The 24,425-nt window shown below is 32.6% G+C and overlaps 1 protein-coding gene across 1 annotated transcript; it reads right to left on the reverse strand.

The window, feature by feature from the left end:
* Positions 1-490: 490 nt before the first annotated feature.
* On the reverse strand, positions 491-24,425 carry LOC124363678. Its single transcript, XM_046818938.1, has 6 exons — positions 24,359-24,425; positions 21,798-22,003; positions 15,922-16,057; positions 11,668-11,801; positions 1,825-2,041; positions 491-561 (listed from the first exon to the last, which is right to left on the reverse strand). Exons 1-6 carry the CDS (start codon positions 24,423-24,425, stop codon positions 491-493), a joined length of 831 nt encoding a protein of 276 aa, XP_046674894.1.

The following is a 24,425-nucleotide window of genomic DNA, read 5'->3' on the forward strand; positions in this document are numbered from 1 at the left end:
CTAATTAACAGACATTTAGAGTAAAGACTTTAAGTTATTATCTTAAACTTATATTAGGCAAAGGTGCAGACGGCGGATGAATAAACATATAGAGCTTAATTATGTTTAAATGCGCTATTTTAACAAATCCAGTGTATAACCACAATGATGTTGATCTGATATCCTGCCTGTTATCATACAGCAGTCATGTTAAGGGTAACCAGCTGCTAAAGAAAGTTATTCATACAACCTTGGGCTTATTTAAAATCATTTAAAAAATTATATACTCGTACATTGGTAAATATACAAGTGAGTAAAACACATGGTCAGGGGGGAAATAAATAAAACAAAATACAATTTTTAAATAAGTTTATTTAACATCCTACAAAACATTGATAAATTACAGCAAGGAGAGGAAAAATTTACACGTAATCCTGACATTGACTGGGGGAAACAGTTAGACAGTCTGGAGAGTTCACAGCCATAGCGATAGTAGCTGCAGTACCTGATGTTACCTGGAGTGTATTACAGCTGCCATCAGAGCCATCTGTAGTAGGCAAGTGAAGCTTGGAGCTCCGGCACCTACAGGTAACAAATATCACAACTAGCATAATATAAATTACATTGAATAGTCCAAAATTATAAGGTATGTTATAGGAATTGAAATATTGAGATATATTTCCTTCTATGCGTCGGATTTAGTGTTTAGTTAGAGATATTTGCCTACGTTCAAATTCTTAACACTATAGTACTGAGTGTACATTACTTTTTATCAGTACTGTAGTATACCAATATGTCATACTGTCCCAACTTTACACTATACATTCATTGATAAATTCTACGCACATATTTATAGTTTTGAAGCGTGAGTTTAAAACCGTGAGTCTAAATTAGTGTTACACTTTCTCGTTAAAAAATTCAACATGCATTTTTATAAAAACTAAAAATTTATATGTTACTTTTTTCTCTTTTTAACTAAAAAAGATGTTCGGTTTCTTTTCTTAATATATTTGAGATAAATATTAATTTTTGTGCGATACAAAATTGTATCTTGATTGGTTTAGCTTTTTTTAAAGTTTAAATAATTAATATCTATTATGTTTAAACATTCCAATGATGTTAATGGAACTACTCAGTTATAATAAAGTTATGTTGAATGTGTCTCGTCTGATACTTTTGGTTTGGCCAGCCTTCTCCAACGTATTCATATTTATTTTTGCATTTTTTTTTAATGGTAATGAAAGCCCTTAAGCTTAGCCCTTAAACTACTAAAACAGTCCACACGAGAATATAAGTAAACTAATGTCAGTTCCAAGAAGACGAGGCGGTCTACTGATTGCTCAGCAGTCCATCAACTCCAAGACTTCATAGTCTGCGTAATATTTGCTTCTTGTAATTGCCCTCAGCCTTAGCTGTAGCCTACAGATTATACCAGGTCCTTGTTAAATCATTACGGCAAGTTTACAAAATATATTTTTTCTGAATGGTTAGACGATTCGTAAAAAAAAACAAGAACGTCACTTACCAAATCTCGTTAACTGTTATGATTTGTCGTTTGTGATTAATATTAACCAGATTTATCTCAGTTTTACTAGTAGTGCAAAATTTTTCCTTTCAAAAAACGTATATTAAAGAGTTCATGAAGATTTTTCTTTTTTTTTCAAAAATTCAAAACCTTGTGAAATTGTATAGTATTCTAATTCTTATAATCTTTAATGACTGTGAAAAATATTCTTTGCATCCAGAGTTACGGCCAGAATCATTGTTTCAAAATCTTATATTCTAGTTTTATGGTGTATTATTATTTTAACACCAAAAAGACAGTAGAAATACCCAGATACTGACCGGCGGAGTTCTTGTTTCCAAGCACAGAGGCAAGGCGAGGCCGGTCCTCATCCAGCCATAGTTCCCGGACTGTCCGGGAGATGGAGAACAGATCGGCAACACAGCGCAGGCGTAGCTTGCCGCCCGGAAATCTAGCCGCAGACAGTTCCACTGTGAGACTTGCCGTCGTCACCGTGTCACTGGTGTTCCCGTGGTGCTGCAGGGAACTCGCCTCCTCCTAGAAAATTTAATTATGTCAGTTTATCAGTAATTAACATCTTGAGCAATTTTACATACAAAATAATATTTTCCATGTTTGGACGAAAACTTACTAGGACACAATAAATAAACTAAGTACATTTTTAAGAGTCCATTATTAATTTTAAACAAATATTTCCAAATCATTGAAAAAAACTTTCTGCCCTTAAACAAAACAAAACGTATTATTTTAGTTTCAATGGCCGCAGAAATGGCTTTTGTTTTGAAATTATCATCAAGATTTAAATAGTCTTTATCAATGTAAAATTTAAAAATTTAAATAGAAACTTTTAACTCATTTGCAGTTTTTTATGTTAGGTATCACTTACAATATAAAGCAAATCATATAAGTTTGATTTTACAAGTGACTAAATCAAATCAATATTCAACTTACACGTAATTCAATGTTTTTTACGGTTTTATCCAATTCAAAGAGGGAACTATACAATACTTTAATGCTTTCCGGCACAGCCTGCAAGCCAAAAGGGAAATCTACTAGGATATGGATTTTGAATTGTAATTAAGTGTAGAGCTTTTTTAGATTTGTTGTCAAAATAAAAAATGGTTTTTTTCTTTATTGTTATGAAATGCCAAAAATCTATTATTTGATATAATACTTTAAAATTACTTTAATTTTTATATATTTTTATTTTAATTATACTATTAAAAAAATAAACATATAACTAGTTGCCTACTCAAAGAGTAACATACAAACTCATAATTTTTTCACCCTTTTGGGACTTATTTGACTCAATATAAAATTGAAAATGGTATGTAGCGATAAATAATAATAATAATTTAATATGACGCTATTTGCACAAACTGTCTAACATTTTCAATATTTACGGTGATTTGTAGTCAAATATTTTTGACTGAATGCTCAGAAATTAGCCATCAATGAGTGACATAATATTAGATTGTTTGTACAAATTTTGTATTCTCATATAAATATAATACATTCTATAGGTGGTAGACATGACTGTACATCTTTTAATGAAAAGCAGTTTTATGTTATTGATGTGTACTACTATTAATCATAATCCGAGATATATCACACGTTGTTAAGTCATTAAAACCTTTAATTTCTAACTTCAATTATTTTGTTTTATTTTTAGGATATGAATGATTGCAATAAATAACTTAAAATAATATTTATTAATTATTGAAATAGAAAATTTGAGATGTTGCTTTATAAATATATGAATGTTTTTTTTAAGATATTAGTAAGGCAAAACTTTTTCAGATAGTATACAAGCGTACTTTTAAGAATAATAGATTATTTGAAAAAATATATGACAGATGTTGAAGTAGTTTCCTGACAATGTTACAAACATATTGAATCTGTACAGTAGACTACAAAATTGTAACATTACTTTCATGAGTTTTTTACTACAGAACGAATAGCTTCTTTAAACATTGTCTTTGTTGCTATTCTCTGTAATAATTGAAACTTCGCTAGCGGAAACAAGACTGTATGCCTCTCAAATCGTATACTACAATGGGTCCGCCACCGCTAGCGCTGAGCCTGACTTATGTAAGCGAACGTTGTATGAGCATCATCCACCTCATGTATCTATATTTATACAGTCTTCATAATTAAAATCGACTATTTAGTGTATTGAGTTTCTATAGTTCAGTGGGTTTTAAGAACTTAGAAATAGTATTTATGCAAGGTTGAAGTACGCGACGCGTAATAGGTTCACTGAGGTTGCATACGAAACGCCAAATCTACTCTTGAGATGACAAATGTAAGAAATGTTTACATACTCCCGGCAGAAAAGAGAGAATATCTACCAGCCTACTGAGTGATAGGTTTCAATTATGCTATTCAAATCCTATGAATTGACATGCTTCATCGTACAACTCATACTTGTCTATTTAGAAATTAAGTTTCATACAAAATGTAAAGTCTATAAACAAAATCTTTTTCAAGATAATAATAATAATACGAATTGTTATGTGTTACAATGTTACGTGATTTACAAATATATTACACTGTAAATTTTTGTTGCCATTATGTTTAGGCTGCTTATAACACCAATGTACAAATTTTCGCTAACGTTCATCCAAATCTTAAAAATTGATATGCATTATCATCAAACTCGATGTTGGTTATATAGAAATGCAGCTTAAAGCAGATGATTAAGTCTACAGATCACTTCTTGAGAGTACGTGTGGACAGACAAGCAGAAAGTCAGGAATGGAAATATCAATCCCCTTAAGTAATATACTGCACTAACGCTCTGCAAATAAAACAAACATACTTTAAATATGTCATACATTTGTTGTAACTTACTCATACAATTAAAACTTAAAATATACATATAAATATAGTTGTATTCAGCACCTTTTGTCTAAATTAGCATTCTTATTGTATATTCAAAATGAGAATAAGCAAATATTTAGGGAACAGGAACGTTACAAAAACAAATTGAAAAATACATATGTTTTTCATTTTATTTCTGATATACAATACCTTAGAAAAGAAATACCAAGTAGTTTAGTGCAAGTATCTATCTAGGTAGTTGAATCTGCGCATTCCTATAGGTTGAGTTGTACGTTAATTTTCACTTTATTTATTAATTCGAAGAACTTGAAGCAGTTACAGTGAGGCTGTATTTTGAAAATATATGAAAAATAAATTGGAAACGCACTAAACAAATTATATTCGTATTAAAAAAAACGTTTATGGTTTGTAGTATGACTTACATCAGTGCGATGTGTATTAGAGGGATGGATACAAGTAGAAGTAACATCAGTACTCAAAGACAGATGTTACGAACGCTGACTCGTCTTGTGTTAAATCGATCAAACATAAGCGTCTTTCCAATTGTCTTGTTTGCATTTTCTCTCTCCTACGAGGATATATCAAAACTGAAACAGGATCATAATCTTGTTTCCAGTTTGAGATAAGAATTGTGAATTGAGAGCTCCTCATAGTGTGAATTATACATTATGAGAGGCTTATAAGCCCATCAAATCGTTTACTACAAGGACCCCGATACCGTTAACGTTTTGCCTGACTTATGTGAGCAAACGTTGTGCGAGCCCCTGTTTTATCAACTGCTTGGAATGGTTTTTTGTTTACTCTTCATTAACCCCATCGATTTGAAACTAAAAGTTTGAATTTAATGAAAAACCACACCTAAAAATTTAAAAATTATGAATTATTGGCTTTTTGAGTAAACTAAGTTTTCATGGAATATATAAGATTTGTTCATTTTCACTTCATGCTTCGGTTACTAATGTTTTTACAGAGAAATGTGTTTAATTGTATCATAAAATAAGTATTTTTACTTTTTAGTACCTACATTTTAAAATATTTTCCATTTAATGTCGATTTTGAACTAAACTCTTTTATAATAATTTAAGTAAATAATACATAAATATACATAGCTATATGGGTATCTTCAAAATTAATATAATATTTAAATTCAAGAATTCTTAAATTTATTTTTCCCTTACTTCAATCTCAGTTCTTCTGAGATAACATATAATTCTTGTGTATATTATAATATAAATCTTGCAATTCATATTTAACTTATATGAACCAAATGTTTTCGAAACAGGGAGAGTTTGTTTTGTGTATATTCTTAAAAAAAAAGGTAATAACAAACATTATTTTGTGGTACTCTAAGATCCCATTCAAACTATATATTTCACAAATTTAAAGACATTAAACCAATATTTTTATTTTATTGTACACTTAATGCCCTAATCAAGATCGTTAATTGGCAAAGTAGGCCGTGGTGAAGAAGGGTCGTTACTGGAGTGTTATAAAAATGCATATTTCCGCTTGTGTAGAATATTGTTGACGTCTTTAGTTGGATAAATTAAGGATTTCTTACCTAAATATATCTCAATCTGTGGACCATAACGAATATTTTTTAGACCAATATGATGAGATCTTTAGAAGAATATAATATTTTATATAAAATTGATCTTTGAAGTTAGTTCTAACATTAGGGGTAACTATGATGTAAACTCACAGAATAACCAAACTAATTACAGTCATTACGACATTTTATCACATGATACAGTTATACATTTAATGAAATTACATTGTTTGAACTAGTAGGTAAAACTTTCGTTGCGTTATTTTGGGCCATTTTATACTCTATTTTATTGGTTTATTTTTCTAATGACCTATTCTTGATTTTGTTCAATCATTCATTTAAATTAAAGCAAATTTTAACCTACTTTTACTTACATCAAGGTATAGATACTGTCGATTTATAAGTGGAAAAAATAACCATCAAAAATGCCCTTTTTAGCATCTATTTTCGTATACTAGGTATCACTTATAGATATTGAACGATATACGTGCATAAAAATATTTCCATATTGATACATCCATATTTCCAGTTTCCTGTATAACATACACACATACTAGAAGTCCCACAGTGCCAGACGAGCAGTCCTGTTACTTTGGCAACACTCACAAGAACCTATACCCACCAGTGCCAGATAAACTATCCCCCAACACAATGAGACAAAGGCGGCAAGCTGAACCAGAGCTCTCACACACTTGAAGAACGCCGAGTCGCCCATAACACGTATCGATCGAGACATTTGCTACATTCTGTGCCGAGTTATGCCTCTCCGCTGTCAGATATGTGCGTCACTTCTGTCGTTCTGGCTATCTGGAAATGCCTGTTAGCGTTCTTCCCATGCTATACATCGAAACTTTAAGCCTTCACGGGAGGTTTACGAATTCATCCTTCAATGAATAGTTATATTTTATACTCTTGAAAAATTATTGTTGGTATTTAAGATCTTTCAGCGTATAACTTGAATTCAAGAAAATTTTTTATAAATTATTAATATTTGATGTTATAAATTTCATTATAACAGCTACACACAGAATTAATTTTTTATGTAAAATGTTTACTTTTAGTCTACGTTACAGATATGAGACTATATTGTACCCACATTAGTGTCAATATCTGCTAAAAAGCGACAGGATGTAACTGCTAGGGAAAGGAATATATAAATCATCTCATACTACGTAAAAACACCACCGTTGTTATTAATCTGGTTATACCTTAATTATCTATCACTAATTAAATAAGTATTTTCCAATAATGTTCGATTTCAATAGCTGTTAAATATAATAGTTAGCTGATTACTGATCGGCAGCTAAACAACATTCGAATCAAAAACTTTATTGGCACAGTTTTAAAAATACAGTATTTTTTGCACATCACAACACAATTAATCATCATTCTTAAAATAATTATTTCAAGTTTCTAGCCTAACCTAAATGATGCTTGACAGATATTTCAAATAACGTGGTGTTAGCCTCGTCAAGACTGTAGTAAGCCTTGCCGATCAGATGACTCGCCTTGAAAACTTTAATATTAGGAGAGATTTCCTAACATCTGCGGCATTGAGTTAAATATTTTGGGACCGTATAGATATAGTAACTGTTTAAACAAAACCAATCTGTATGTTCTATACTGAGGTCGGATTTGTGCATTTATTGAAAATTGTGTAAATATTTTGATAACTTGATTAGTGTATTTTAAGTGAAGATTCGCATTTAGTAAAACCGATAGTATTCCGTTATTTCGTCACAGAAAAATACACTTGGTATTAAAATGTTCATGTAAAAGTAACCCATATTATACTATTCTCATTAATTTTTCATAAAATTCTTTTGGGTATTTATAATAGATTCAATGTGAGTATCCTATACCTACATTGAAATAAACATGGAATTTATTCTAAGTGTAAAATGATTAGATTAACTGCTGTTGTGTCCCCGAATATTGCGATGTTGAACTATTGCGTAGTTATGTCGTCCCAATCAGCATAATAATAATAATAATAATATTTTTATTGCGGTAACAATTATAAAATTGCATACAAACGTCACAAATAAATATTTAAATAATAAAAAGGTAGGCCTACACTTCATTCACTTACGCACACAGTCACATGGTTCTCTCATTCACTCTCATCTTCATTCTCACCAGACAATCCTGCCACTGCCACACCAGAAACCAGAGGATTGATGGTGTTAGTTTTGAATTTCGTCAGCCCAGCGGCTCTCCATAAACTCAACTGAGTAAAACACACCCTCGACAGCAAAAGATGTCTTAGCCGAGTTTTAATTTTGTTTGGGTCATTTAATTGTTTGATCTCTTCAGGGAGCTTATTGATTAGCTTTGACACCAACCTCACGTTCGAATGCTGCAGTCCTGTGTTGTTGAACGCGGAAGGTTGTCCCTGCCTCTAGTCCCATACTGGTGAACGTCCCTGCCTTGAACCAAGTTACACTTAGAACGGCAGTACAGAACAACCTCCAGGATATAGAGACAGGGCAAGTCAGCAATCCAAGCTCCCTGAAGGTGTTTTTGCATGAATCTCTGAAGTTAAATTTTGAAATGATTCGGACAGCTTTCTTTTGACTTCTACGTACACGTTCGAATTTGTATTTAGAACAGCTGCCCCACAGTCTCAAACCGTATGTCAGATGTGGATATACCAAGCCAAAGTAGGCCGTTCTTAGTATATCCAAAGAGCAGAATTTTGCAAGGTTCCGTAAGGCATGAATGCCTGAATTGGAACTGTTGGCCCTCAGATTTAGTGTTTGAAAAATACTGAATACATGAATTCAGTTCTAAAAATGAATTGATTTCTAATTCATCTTTTTTTTTTTCTCTGATGCAGAGAGTTGTATCGTCCAGCATACTGAACCATCTTCCCCGTAGGATCGATGAGTTCAATCTTTTGACATACACAAGGAAAAGGACAGGTCCAAGGATAGATCCCTGTGGGACACCATAAATCATTTGAACCTTTCCTGACAGGGTATTCGCAATCTGCACACACTGGCTTCTATCCCTGAGGTAAGACGAGATCCATTCGTGCGGCAGACCTCGAATACCACATGTCGTCAACTGGTACAACAGTGTTTCGTGATGTACACAGTCGAATGCTTTAGAGAGGTCTAGAAATATGCTTAGCACATGTTCTCTTCTCTCCAGTCCATCGACAACTGTATCGATTAGGTCTGTGACCGCATCGATTGTGGATTTGTTTTTTCTGAAACCAAATTGTTCGGAACAGAGGATTTCAAAACGATCAAGAAAATTTTTCAAATCTGACAAGAAAATCTTTTCAAGAACTTTGCTCATAACTGGGAGGATTGAAATTGGGCGATAGTTGCTTGCAAGGCAAGGATTGTCTTTTTTTGAAAATGGATGTGACTTTCGCAGATTTCAAAAGGGAGGTAAAAAATGCCTTGTGCGAAAGACAAGTTGATCAAATTTGTGAGTGGAGCCAAAATATGCTTAGAGCAACGTTTGAGCAGCCACACAGACATGCCGTTGATGTCACAATGATTTTTCTGGTTTCAATCCCTGTATCACGCGGGCCACCTCTTCCTCACTCACAAGAGACAGTGCCATGATGGGATGAGACCGGTCCCATCGATGACACTTCGCTGCAATTGAGGCCTTTGAATGATGAGTCAAGTGATGCAACAGATGAAAAAAAAAAATTAGTTGAATTCACTTGCCACTTTAGAGGGATCTGAAATAATTTCATCCTGGATTTTGAGCTTTGGAATTTGGAAATTTTTTGAGCAATTTGGCTGTGTTTGTTACATTTTTAATAATGCCCCAAGCAGTTTTTGGAAAAGTTTTTCGCAATTTTACAATTTTTGTTTCAATTTCACGTGCTTTTGCAGATTTTATTGTTTCCCGATACTTGCTCTCTTGAAATTTCTAAAAAAATTTTTAAATTGTTCATTTTCGGTGTTAATGTAAATGGAACGGTAAAATTTGAGCCGTTCTCGTAATTCTAAAATTTCCATCGTCACCCAAGAATGTTGTTTTTTGCTTGTTTGCGCTCTTTAAAATGTTTGAAAAAGTTACATTAAGTGATAAACAACAAAGATTATTTTCTAAAAAAACGACCAGGACTCATTTTTTAAAAACGTTTTCAAAAGGGCATTGTTTTCCGAGCTAGTGTCTTTTGATTTTGGATGACGGGTGTTCAATTTCTAGCTGAAAGTTACTGATAGTGGTCTCCTGAGCGAAGTGGTCAGAGATGGCCGCATTGAAAACAGTGACTGAGGCGTTTGGAATGTTTGTAATGACGTTGTCGATGGCTTTACTCGATGTGGCGGTCACTCGTGTTGGCGTGTTTTACTGACCAGGTCAATCCGAAAGAATTTAGGATGTCGCGTAGCCGCTGGGTCAGGGGGTTGGTGTGGTCTAAACATCAATGTTAAAGTCGCCAGTTATGATAAACTTGGAAGACTTCAAACAGATGGAATTTAGAAGATTTTCTAAATTTTCCAAACAAATATTGCTGCATCCGTTTGGAGAACGATATAAACCAATAATTGTAATTTTTTCATCAGAATTCAAGCCGATTTTTTATTCCATCCACTTCAAAATCTAAATCACAACTGTGAGTTAACTTGTGTGGAAGGAATTCAATATCAAATTTTACGAAAATTGCCACACCTCCCCCTTTAAAAATGAGTTCGATCGTAAGATGTTGCCAATTTATAGTTATCAATCCTGAACAGTCTGACTGTTTCAGGTTAGAAACCATTTTCAGAAATAACAAAAGCGTCAGGATGCAGTTCGCGTGCCATGAGCTACAGCTCGTCTGCTTTGTTGGTGGCAGTCTGTGCATTTTGATGCACAACCGAGAAAATTTTGGTTTGAATTTTGAATTTTCCCTACACTACAATGAGAGACCTATAATGCTAGCTATAGTTCTGTGTACATTATCACCAAGTACAATGCCTTTGTTTAACCAAAGAGATCTGCCACTCCGAAATATATAGCTATTCTAATATCAAAACAATTAAAGACGCTGATTTTAAAAATACAGAATGTCCATAAATTACTCTATCATTTATTTGTCAGGTGTCAAATTGAGACTCAATAATTGAGTTATTAATGTTGTTTAACTGCTGATTAATAATCAGCTTATTGTTGTATTTAACAGTGTAAAAAATTAATTTTATTTTTTAAAGTGACATATAGTCGCAATACATAGACAAATCAAATTAATTTAAGGATCAATTCGGTTAAACAATATATAATGATACATACAAAACATTATATACGAGTGTAAAATAATTTCGACAGTTGTATTAATCGTATACAATCAGTAGTTAAACTGCATGAAGAACTTGATTAGTGCATTCTAAAAACCTTAACTATTCGGTTGTTATTTGCCATAGAAAAATAAGTTTGTTATAAAAATATTCATAGAAAGGTATACCTATATTATGACATTTAATTCTTTTTAAATTATTAGATTTTAACCATTTTCATGGCTGCCATTTTGAAATATGACATGGTAGTTCTCTGCAATTTTTTTAAAATAGGTCTTAATTGGACTAAACATTTTTTTAAATTTGAATTTTATACCTTTATTCGACTTTTACCTAAATAACAAACAGACATATATGTTGTAAACCAAGCAATATAGGTCTGTACTTTATATGACATTTCTTACTATTTTGACCTTATAAATGAAATGGTGAAGTTTGATAGAGTAATTTATGGACCCCCTGTGTATTGTATTACATTAATGAGAAGTAAATAACATTTTAAGTATTTTTTTATTACAGACCTCTTCACCATTGAGATACCATGTGACATTGGCTGGTGGGGAGGAGGGGGGTGAGCTGCAGTTTGCTCTTAGTGTGTCTCCTGCAGAGTAGCTGTTTTTCTCCAACCTAATCACAGGTTCTTCTAGAAGTTCATCTGGAAAATCGAGACATACCTCTGAATACCTCTTTTATACCAGTTTCTTAAGATCCCAGGAAGATGGGTCATCCACCATACCAATCGTATACTCTTTCTTTATACAACCAACAAAGAAAGATTATATACATTACAAACATTATAAATAAAAATTGACGTCTTCCATTAAATTTACGAAATATTGAACATTTTTTTAAATTTCGTCATGACAATTTTGGAATTTAAAACGTACTAAAGTTAAACGTTATGTTTTAAATCTTTCAACTTTTCCCAATAATATGCTTATTTACCAAATGTATCATTAGCTGTAAATAAAACAAATTAAAAGAGAAGATTTCTGAGTAGGAATAGAGCCTAGCTTGGCACTTGCTCAGCTCTCAAGTAGTTTGTGTACTTTATCACGTGGAGCTGCAGTTTACAGCATTTCTGGATTTTCCTGGTATTCTTGGTAAACTCGAGTTTATCGTTGTAGGCACTTCTCTCAACAGTTCAGGTGGTGTTTCCTTGTGCAAATCTTCTTTCGTTTACTTTATATGGTATTATTATTCCTCCTATACATTCTTTATCTCGCACTCGCCGATGACTTGTTCGTATGTTGTTGTATACATTTACATTTCTTTAATCATGGAATGAAATGTATATCTTATACAACTAAAATTTTATATATATATATATATATATATCAGTAGTTTAATTTAGACTGAATAAATTTTAAGACTAATAGTTTTTAGTTTTAAATATTTATTTTTTCCTCCATTATTTTTAACTAAGTTCCCATCTGAAAACATGTAATTTTGTATCACATCGCTTATAGGAACATAATTAATGGAAAAATCAAATAAACATACAAGGCAAAAGCAGATAACAAACATTTTATAGTTGATACCAAAAACTCTATCTCGTTTTATACCAAAGTTGTACCGAAAAAATACTGTCATAAAATCAGAGAGAGAGTGTTCGATCGTAAGAGAATCAAAAAATAATTTATAGAACAAAAATATTTCATAGTATCATTTTATCACACTGTCTAAATAAAACCCGTAAAAAGCATAAATAAATTTTAACAATAAAGACGTTTTCCAAGAATTTATTTAAGTTTTATTTAAATCAATTTATTTTATGTTTTCAAAACTTTTCTTTAGGTTATTGCTATATAAAAATGTATTGTTATATACCTATATAAACTAAATTTTATTGGTGCCTGGTGGGTGCAGACACGATGTTATATGCAGTGACATGGTTGGTGCCTGCTCTAGTCACCTACAACCTTCAAATATATGCTTCAGTTTCTGACTTAGAACTTGTTCTGTTATTTACCATTCTTTTTTAATTCTTTGTATGATTAACCTTAATGATTAAGTTTTTTGACACCTGAAGAAAAGAATACCTTCCAATCTTCGAAGGGTAAATGTTTGAATCATTAACGATTGCAGAACAAAACCTGTTATCCTGTCAGTTTTGTTTTTAATCTATGTGACTTTCTTTTTATGTATCCATTTGGTCTGCATTCACGATGCTGTTTATAACTTTGATATTCTACATTTATACGTGTTTAAATTTAATTCGTATAATTTAAATGTCCCTACATTTTAGTATGTTGGGAGTAACACCCGTAATAAACCTAGACATTGAGAACACTGAGTGCTTTGACACGTTCATATCTTTACACGATGGAGAGGTAATAATCTCAATATTAACCTTGAGACAGTATATTCAGTCAATCTTTGTAACTATTTTCTTCTGGCCGTGACATCACCAAGAGTAGATTATTGCATAAAATAGATTTTCAGCCTTAATAGATTTTCAGTGTTCATTAAAGGCAAAACTCGTTTTGATACTTTTGTATTATTCCAGGATCCAATTTCCATAGTATAAGCACACAATCTTATTTTTGTAATGGATACAAGAATTTCTCTTAAGTAAGAAATCGACCACCAACCACACTTGTATTGGTCGGTGTTCAAATGAGAGTACAAAATATGAAATGATTATACAATCGTCAATTTTCTCATATCATATTTTCTTATCTTAGAATACTTAAAAACTATCTTTAGACACGTAAATAAACGTGAAATTAGTGTCAGCTAATGATAAACAGACTCTTAGAGAGTTGTATTTCAGTTTCTTTATCAAGTTGTCTGACAGTTCTGTTACTCTTATTTATGTTTGTATCAAGCTAGAAAAAATTTAGTTTGAGAGAAAATTGTCGTTTCATATTTATTACCCCTTTTATACCCTTCTATTTTAACTTCCAACAAAGCAATCGTGTCTGACGATAGATTTTTTTATTTGGGCAAAATTTCTTTGTTGATTTTACACGTTGTGTGCTTATACACTGATAACTGGCTCTCCGCTTCTAGACTATAATGCTCTCAGTTTGCTGTCCATCTAGTTTCAGAAGGCGGCTTTTAAAAACGTTAACCTACATACATTTACACATGGTTTATATAAGCAAACTCATCTTAAAAATTTATATTTTAAAAACTCACATCAACAAAGAATTAACAAAGCATTATTACTTTTCATGTTACAGAGAAAACAATGAAGCTGAGTCCATTGTTTCAACTTCTTTATAAATATATCGGCAAACCACTACCGGGAGGGGGTCTTTCAAATGATGGAGAGAGAAAGAGCAGAGGTAAAGTAATCTCCAGTTAACTGGCCCACAAATCACACTTAAACTAAGGGCAATGCTACTGCATTAACAGGGTCAATGTATCATCTAAAATGCGTTGCCATAAACTTATAGTTATTTATACTTGTAGCTTGTATTTATACTCCTTCATGTGCGATTATAATTTTGTAGTATTTGTGCTTACCATCTTTAAAGCAATAAAAACCTAACTTGGCTATGAGTGGAAAAAGTAATTTGTTTTTATGTTGTTTTATGTTAAGACTGTTTCCTTACTAAATATATATTTTTTTTCAAAACGTTATTATTGTGTACCTGTAGCCGTTATGTCGTGAACTCCATTGTGATTACCCTCACACACTTTTAACTTTCGTCACTCGATTTAATCTATAATCCCAACTTAGTTTTGTCCAATTTATATTTTTTTATCCTTTGCGGTTATACCAAACCGTCTAATGTATATAATTTTAAATAAGAGCTACATTTATGTGGCAGTTACTGTGGTACATTACATAATATGTAAGAGTAAATTGTTTTTTCATAGCTGATAAATTTTAAAATGCCCTCTCCAGCATTTGTACTTTAGTAAACATTTACTGAAAATTTTACTAAATTCGAATAAACTGTTATATATGATATAGCCATCAAAAACTGTGGTACTGATTTCGCACTTCAATAATTATAAAATCCGTAAAAACTCTTAGCTATAAAATCTGTAAAATCTTCTTAGTTAATTGACAACAATAAAATATAACCTAACACACACCATTATGATCTATGTAGCAAAAAATATATAAATCAATTATTTACTCCCTCTTTTTGACGAATGTTTTCACCCACTTTATTAGGTTGTATTCATTCATAAACCAATCTCCGAGCTAATTTCAGTATTTTGTACTTAGATCCTCAATGTGGAAATTAATTAATTTCCATGTACCGTGTATTGGCTAGCTGTTCAAAAGCTATCAAACTATTCTGTTGCATATAGCAGCAACTTAAACATTCATTGTTTTGTTTTATTTTCAAGATGTTATTATGTCTGAGTTGGACGAAATATTATTATTGTACTTTAACTGGATATTAGATGTTGATTGCCGTTTTTCTTTTGTTCACTTTTAAATATCTAGTATATCTTTTTGGGATATTGGTTGCATATATTGGACTTAACAGTTGGAACATACAATTAACTAGCTCAGTTCACTTAGACTCACATTACACTTTGTGGGCTTACTTTACCTATTAACTGCGGATTTTCAATATTAACATGTGTAATCAATATGCACATTATTTATTTCACACAACTTAATAAACCGTTCAAAACTGATGAAAAATCATTTTTTTGTTATTCATATCAATAACGAAACAAAGGTGTAACTTAGTTGGATAGTTAAAACATATGGTCAAACTAGTAGGCTAGTTACACCTGACGTGCAAAGTAGTATGCTAAATAAAACTACTGAGCAAAGTAGGAAAAGTCTAGATACTCACTGACCACGTGCATGTAGCCTGAGACCACCTCGGTGTGGAAGTGTGGGGCGTCGCTGGATACCTCACAGCGGTACTTGCCGGACAAGAACTTCTGCACATCCCGTAACACCACCATCTCCGCTCCGGAGGCCACCACCTGTCAATATGCAAACTTCAGTCTCCTTTACTCGCTTTAGATGTATTCTCAATCTGTGTATTTATTCATATCTATAATAAACAAAATTGGAAAGGAAGAAAGATGCTACTTTTGCGTAATTTCTAAGGATGTCAATGATTCTTTGTCTATAACTGTCTATGTTAACTTTGATTGATATGCAAAGATATGGATGAAGGCTCGAAAGATAATTATTTTTGTATTTATTTAACCTTGGAATTGAACCCTCCCAACGTTCGGTAGTATTAGCGTGCCATAAGAAACTGCAGACACTCAACTTCTAAACGTTGACAATAAAATGGCTAAACCGATCAATGTGGACATCCACGTAAAAGTTTTTATCACTGAGACAAGAATGTGAGCAAACATTTACTTCACTTGACCTGTAAGGTTTTCTGCGGCAATTGAAACTATATTCCTGATGTATTAGAATGTGGACTTGAGGCCACCTCATGTAGAGATGTGCATCCAACTTGAGAAGAGATACAGGCCACTATCTCAGTCGTGTCATTTTGAAGAGAGCTCTGTTCCAGCCTCTACCAGCCGAAAAAAGCATAGAAACGTTCTCTGGCTTATCAAAACCTTACCTCTGGGGTTTTAACACTAATCTGAAGTGATAGTCAGCAATAGAGAAGGAAGATGAAGAGCTTTATACTTACATACTTTATTGCTTATTTACCACTTCATATCATGCACATTCGTGAGGTAAATGCATGAAGTGCTGTACCTAATATTAAACAGTAATAAATATTGCCCTCGCCGCCTTTAAAGACAAGAAAACTGACAGAAGAGTTACAGAATATTTCAAATATTTCTTTGCCGAACAATGTTCGAGAGCCACTCAACGAAATCCTTGACACTCTTCAAACTTCTTTGCTTTCTCTTCGAAATATTATATCACTAGTTAACTCATTGTGGTTGCTGTTTATATTTTAGAACAAATTCCATCTAACTCTTTGTTTGAAGGTTATTTTTGACGATGGAAGGATTTTGAAGGAAAACAGGATTTTTTCCGGACATTTTGCCATCGTTCAGTGAAACAATAAATCAGTAACACTACTTTTCGAGATCTGCAATCTGATCTCTTCTTCAGGTAAAGAACTAACCTAATACATAATACTACAAACTAGGTTAAAATAAACAAATCTTACCAAAGTGTTGTGGCACGCCTAAGTCAGGAATCACAACCTACATGTTGTTTGTCAACTTCACTAACTCTATAAACATGCACTTAATAAAAAAACTATACAAAACACTAATCATTGAAACAGAACTACGGAATACAGGTCACAATACGTCTTCATTCGTCTACTAACCACCTACGACTGACCAAAGGGGCTAGCCAATGGTAAATCAAAAACAGTTGGCGGAAATAAAAAGGAAGGGGGACAGGAATGGGCCCTTTCGTTATTATTCGTTCATGCGAGATGAACTTCTTAAAACCATATTGTGACTCCGTGTTGGTTTATTACAAATATCTGATCCGTTTGATACTTTTGGTTTTCTCTTTTAGTTCATTTTTTAGAATTGGCAACCAAAGCGGCCTAATCTCGACTGATGGTTGACTGATTGGTTGGTCTGCCAATTTAATGTATGTTGCCTCAATTAATTTCCTTTTGAAGAAATGTTGTTTCCCGATGTATTATGTTGGCTTCATCCCAATTCATATGATGTCTTCGGACCAACAAATGGTGTGCAATTTTTGACTTCTCTGCTAGACCCTTTCTCGTCTTTTCTTTGTGCTCTTTTTATCCTTACGTTTAGTGGTCTTTTTGTCTCGCCTATGTATTCCCTATTGCAACTACATTTTTATACTGTAAACACAGTTTTTGGAATCCTGTGTGCCAATTTTTTGGTTTTGTTTTTTACGAGGACTTTGTCTAAGAGTGTTGTGTGTTTTTAAACGCGGTTCTAATGTTGTAATTTTCTACCTACTCTTCTAATTTTCTCCGATAATCCCGGCACATAAGGGATTGACATAAACGCAAATTTATCACAATTCTGTTTTTTTCTGACTCAGGAATGATTCTTCTGGTTCTTTTGCACTTATTTATTACTAATTGAGGGTATCCATTGCTTCTGAGATCCGATTCAACTTTCTTAAATTCTTCTTTAATCCATCTTTATCTGAGCACAAGCTCTTTGCTCTATCAAACAACGAGTAGCTATACCTTTTTTGACAGATTTTTGATGGTTGGATTGATAATTTAAATATTTTCCTGTGTGTGTTATCTTTCGAAAAACAGTTGTCTTAAGGACATACCTATCTCTTAATACACACACATCCAAAAAGGGAAGCTTGTTTTGGACTTACACTTCCATTGTGAGGCGGATGGAAGGAGAAATACTATTAATGTGATTCAAAAAATTATTTAATTCAATGTCTCCATGAGAAAAAATAACTAAGGTATCATCCACATACCTCCATCAAATATTCGGTTTGAACTGAGCTGAAGCCAAAGCTTTTCGCTCAAATTCCTCCATAAAGATATTGGCGAAAATAGGAGACAGTGGAGAACCCATTGTCATTCCCTCATCTTGACGGTAAATGTTACCCTCTAACTCAAAATAATAGCATTGAGTGCATAGTTCTAACAGTTCCATAATTTACTGGCACGGGAAGTTTGGTTCTATCCTTTAATGTTTGGTCTTCTTTAAGACGTGATTTAATAATTCCGAGAGTTTCTGGATCTGGTACATTGTAAATAGACCTTTCGACATCAAAACTTACCAGTTTGTCAGTTTTCAGTCAACTTTAGGGATTTTGACTTCTCTACAAAATCCCTGGAATTTTTTATGAAAGAGTCAGTATTACCTACCAATGGCGTTAAGATGTCCAAGAGGACTTTAGACAATTCCCTTTAAGGTGAATCACGAGAACTAATGATGGGCCGGAGAGGGATGGTAGGTAGGTTTGTGGATTTTGGGAAGGCCATACATATGCTACTTTGCGTTCAAATGAATCAGTCGGGTCTTTATTAAAAACTGTATATTTGCCAGTATTTAAAGTTTCCTCAATCTTTTCTTTATACGCTACTGAGTCAAGTACAACAGTAGCGTTGCCTTTGTCGGCTGGTATGATTTTGACCGTGTCGTCTTTCCCAAGCACCAACATGGCCTTTTTCTCCTCTATTGTCAAATTGGGGTTTTGTGGGAGGAATTTTTTCTGAGTAAAAGACTGGCCTCACAACGAAACCGGTCACCCTGTTCCTCAGATAACTGTGAAACAGCCGACTCGATTCCAGTTTACGAACTCCAGTGCCTTTACCGATTTTTGTACTACAGAAAAGTTTTAAAACCCTTGGATAAGACTGATATTTCCGCTTCATTTGAGGATTTTTGAAGAGAGGTTGATTACATTTTTATTATTTGCATTCCTTATTCACCTTGCCATCTTTAGGCAAATCACATTTTTTGGGCCTAATTTTTTTTCAAGTTTGGCAGATTTTCCTTTTCTTATCTGTTTCAGAAACTTTTTTTACATCTATTTTGGATGCTTTCGAGAATGTTGTTGAATTCTGTACCGATTAGTGTTTTTAATTCAGTTTTTTTACACTCAATACTATTTTGGAGGAGGCATCTTTCACGATGATGATATGCAATTATTTCTTTAAGTAAAGATTTAGAAGCAAAAGACAAAATTTTGTCGGCTTGCAGATATTGAAACGTAGTGTTACTGATTTATTGTTTCACTGAACGATGGCAAAATGTCCGGAAAAATCCTGTTTCCTTCATCTAACTAATAGCTTAGTAATATTTACTACTTACATTTGGAAAATTAAATAATTGTTTTCATTTATCTGTAACCTAGTTTTATGCATTAAATAATAATAATACATTTATAAAGTACATGACTTTAAATTGATTATGTAAAACAAATGAGAATTTAATGCAAATGAAGTATATATTTCAGATAATTACAGAACTGTAGATAGTAATTAAACAGGGAGGTTGACAGGTTATCTCTTGGTGACGTACTGTACTGGTGGTTAATTTGGACAATAGTTCCTGTTGTTAGACTGTATAGTGGGCTACTGCAACTGTCACCTAACTGTACCACTATTTACAGCAGCTGTTGATGTGTCCTCTAAAACTATAAATATAAACTTCACCAGTTTTTGGTCACAATATCATATGAAATGCATATGAAGACGATCAAATACGAGTAGTTTTTAATAGAATTTTCTGTAGTCAATCCTGGTGAATTTAGTTTAGGGGTAAAATTCTCGGAAAAATGAATATTTGTATTTGGAACATGTTTAAAATGGAGGATATTTTTCAGAACACATCTCTCTCTCTCTCTCTCTCTCTCTCTCTCTCTCTCTCTCTCTCTCTCTCTCTCTCCTCTCTCTCTCTCTCTCTCTCTCTCTCTCTTCTCTCTCTCTCTCTCTCTCTCTCTCTCTCTCTCTCTCTCTCTCTCTCTCTCTCTCTCTCTCTTTCTATTTTTTAATTAGATTTGATGAACAATTTTTATTCTCAGTGGCTTGGTTAGCATTTAAATCAATATTTAATTCATAGACGGAAACAAATTATATCCATAACTTAATTATAGTAGGATTTTTTGTAATGACAGCGGGAATATTCATAAAGGCTTACTCAAAACAATATTCGAACTCACTTTTATTTGAGTCTCAGGAAAATTTCTTGTTATACATAAAAGACGAACAATGCTCTGATGAACAACAGTAACCTTTTACCTCTATCTACTTACTATTTAATAAGCTAACTGTTGAATATATATATATACCTAATTTATTTATTTATATACTCACAGAGCTTTTCTCATATTAATTGTATTTAATGTTAAGGCTTGACAGAATATGAACATTTGTACATCAAAATATATGTAGTAAGAAGAGTAAAATGTAGAATGTGTTTCGAGTTAGTATTCAGGCGATACTTTCGCCACTTTAAAAAAAAGCTTGAATAATATTGTTTTAAAAAACAAGCACAAATTTGAATAAATATTCAGTACATTTCCATCCATCAGTGAATCGGACATTTTTAACAATGGAGAGTAAATATTTGTCCGGATATCTAACATAACCACCACGCCAAAGCCCAGTGGGGCCACATAGGGACAGATGACATGTTTGGCTGTCGCCCCCCAGTTGTGGTATCGACCCTGTGACGTCAGAGCCTGCCTGTCAATCTGTCACACGATCACTTTATTGTGTCTGGGCTCATCGGCTTGCTAAACCTACACTTCACATCGCCACACACGCTAAGAGTTTTGAGACATTAAAATAAAACAGTTTTAAAGCCGTATTTTTAAAAGCTAAATTTGTTAATGTTTGAACATATCTAATAGCAATATATCTATCTACTAGTTTTGAAGTACTAAAAGTACCAACCAAACATACATGATTAATTGCACTTGCCTTCAACAAAAAACAAGAAGCCTCTCTTGTTAACATTAGAGTAGAGTTAAAATTAGAAACTAGAAAATAGTGTGCTGTTCCAATTAAATAATTGAAATATTGAAAATAAAAACAAATTTTAAAAAATATTATATTTTATTTTTTGAAATTTAAAATATTTTAATATATTCCTTTTCGAGCTTTTTACGGGTTTCCATGCATTTACATGCAACATAGAAGCATATACAGACCATTTTTCTTATCTGTGAGTCCGGTATGCGTTAGATATAGTGAACATGGAAATGACACAATTACAACCAATGACTCTTTTCCAACAAAGTCACTACAGAAAATGAACTTACATCGACATTGATTCCAGGCAGTGCGAAAACTCTGGTGTGCGGGAGTTCCTTGAGGACGTACCTGAAGAACTCTTGTCGACCTTTGTACCACTTGACCGTGTAGAGTTGGTCTCCCTCCAAGTCGTAGAGGCAGAGTAGGGAGGCGGTAGAGCCCGTGGGGACGGCCACAGGCATGCGGAGGGTGACGTCTCTCAGACCTCCAGCACCTGGTACATACAGATAGTTATAAGATTTTAATAGAAAATTTTAAACTTAAAATTTGGATCTTAAATGACCAGATGGTGGATTTTAAATTGATTTAGGTTATCTAGTACACAATAACAACACACAATTAACACAATAATTTTAAGCAAACTAAACAATATTTTAAGATTTTTTTATTTTTTACAATACATTTGCACTGAAGAAGTGTTAAGAATTCTGTACTTCTCTTTGGTCAATAGTAGGCTTGACTATGGAATATTTTGTTGGGGTGGAGCCTATGAAACAAATCTAAAGCCACTTCTAACTCAACAAAAGAAATTCATAAGGTTGATTAAACGAAAACGAAGAATGGAGAAATCTTTTCCTCTTTTTGTTGATTTAAATATTCTTCCCCTTAAATATATGTTTGTTTATAAAGTTTTAAAAATATTTTATGTCATAAGTGGCAATTTACCAGAATTAAAAAATAGTTTACAAAAACAAATTAAGAAAGCAAGAACCAATACCAGTTCCAAAGCCTAACTTAGCATTTTTTTCAAATAGTTATTGTTTTTTGGGACCTAAAATGTTTAGTATAATTTCTTCAATTATTAGTTGTGAGAATATAAAGTTATTTTCAAAAACATTAAGGAAGTGTTTATTGGGTTTTGATAAATTAGATTTTCTTCTCTGCATAGATTCCTAGTTAGTTAAAGAAAGTAACAGTAAATTTTAGTTTGAATTTATTTAAGTGGATTTTCATTTGCTTTGTAACTGCAGCAGCACACTTTTAATCAATGTTTTTAGGAGCTTATAAAAAAATCAAAGTTTTATTGAAATTTTCTTTGAGCTAAAAATTACTTTTGTAATAAAAGGAACCTCTCCGCAGGTACTTGCCTCTAGAGGCCCTAGTTATTTTTGAAAATATTTTCTTTTAATTTACGAGTGTTTTTGTTTTAATTTTATTTACAAGAATGTTACATTTTTATTTAAGTTTGCTCATTAGGTTTGTACATTGTGTATACATTTGGTTGTTTATGTTACTTTATTGATGTATAACATTGTGTATACCAATTTATATAATGTGTTATTGTAATATTTTCAAAAATAAATTCTATTCTATTCTATTCTATTCTAAATAATGCTCAAGCAGATTTACCTACTAAATGGGTTCTCATAGAGAAGAAACAAAAAAAACGCCAATCCAAAAGTACATATTGACTTCAAATTTAGTTGTAACACACATACTAATTCAATTTGTCCAATACTCAATAATTTTATACTTTCGTTGCATCATCTCCCAATATTGATAGTGAAATGTTAAAAACAGTCTCCCAACGTTGGTTGTATTTTTATTATACTCCAGTTTCTCCTCATTTAAGATAATGTAGAGTACGAAATATTTCATACGTTTAATTTTAGATTGAGGAGATGAGAAAGCTGCAGGATGATATTTTGTAGTAGGGTTGAGGTTAGGATTATATTACATTTTTATTCATATTGTCTATTTTTATTATTACATTTAAATATCTATCAGACTGCTTTACTTCTTTTAATAGCTTTAATACAAAGAAAATAGATAAAGAAAATGGTCAAGTATATCGCAGCAGTTTGTTTAATAAGTTTCTTCCATATTTTGTCCTAGTGTATTTCAACACCTTTCACGAAAGTATAATAAATAGTGACTAAATACCAATTTTAAAGTTCTTTTGGTAGAATCTTTTACTCCTTTTCAATTTTTCAATTCCTCACCTTAAACATTAGAAGTAAATAAGTATTTATCTGTTTGGAATCTGTTACATTATCAATGTAAACGTTTTTAAATTAAGTATTTTTAACTGTTTTTTTACATCTAAATTATAAACTTGTTAAGTAACTTTGCTCTAAGTACATGTTGTCAATTAACAATAGAGATTTTTATTTTAAACGTCTTAGTCTTCAGTGCTTCACGGTGAACGATGGTGGTATATTCCTATTTTCCTACAGATAAAAATGTCGTAATACCTAAACATTTACAAATTTAATTATTTTTAAATCAACCACCAGGTGCAAATTTAATTTCTAAATAACCAACAAATATGAACTACTGTGTTCTGGAACCGGTATACGAGTAACCTTAACGTAACAAATGTTTTTATAAATATTAAGCCTACATTTAAGCACTACGTTCTCACCAGATCTCGAAATATTTAAGAATACAAAATGCACTAATATTCTTGAAGAATAGTATTTTTCGATCTCTACGACAAAGTTCGAGTGTACCTCACCACGTGTCACGTGACAGGCTTCGCTGAGGTTCAATGCAAAATGCCATGACTATAGCTCATTTCATTATTGACAGATAGAAACAGACAATCATACGTTTACCCCTGGCAAACCAGAGAAATTGTCTCGGCCTGCTGATTGATAGGCTCCAACGACGCCTCCCATGGCGTCCAATACCAT

This window comes from Homalodisca vitripennis, chromosome 5 (genome assembly GCF_021130785.1).
Source record: "Homalodisca vitripennis isolate AUS2020 chromosome 5, UT_GWSS_2.1, whole genome shotgun sequence".
Taxonomy (NCBI): Eukaryota; Metazoa; Arthropoda; class Insecta; order Hemiptera; family Cicadellidae; genus Homalodisca; species Homalodisca vitripennis.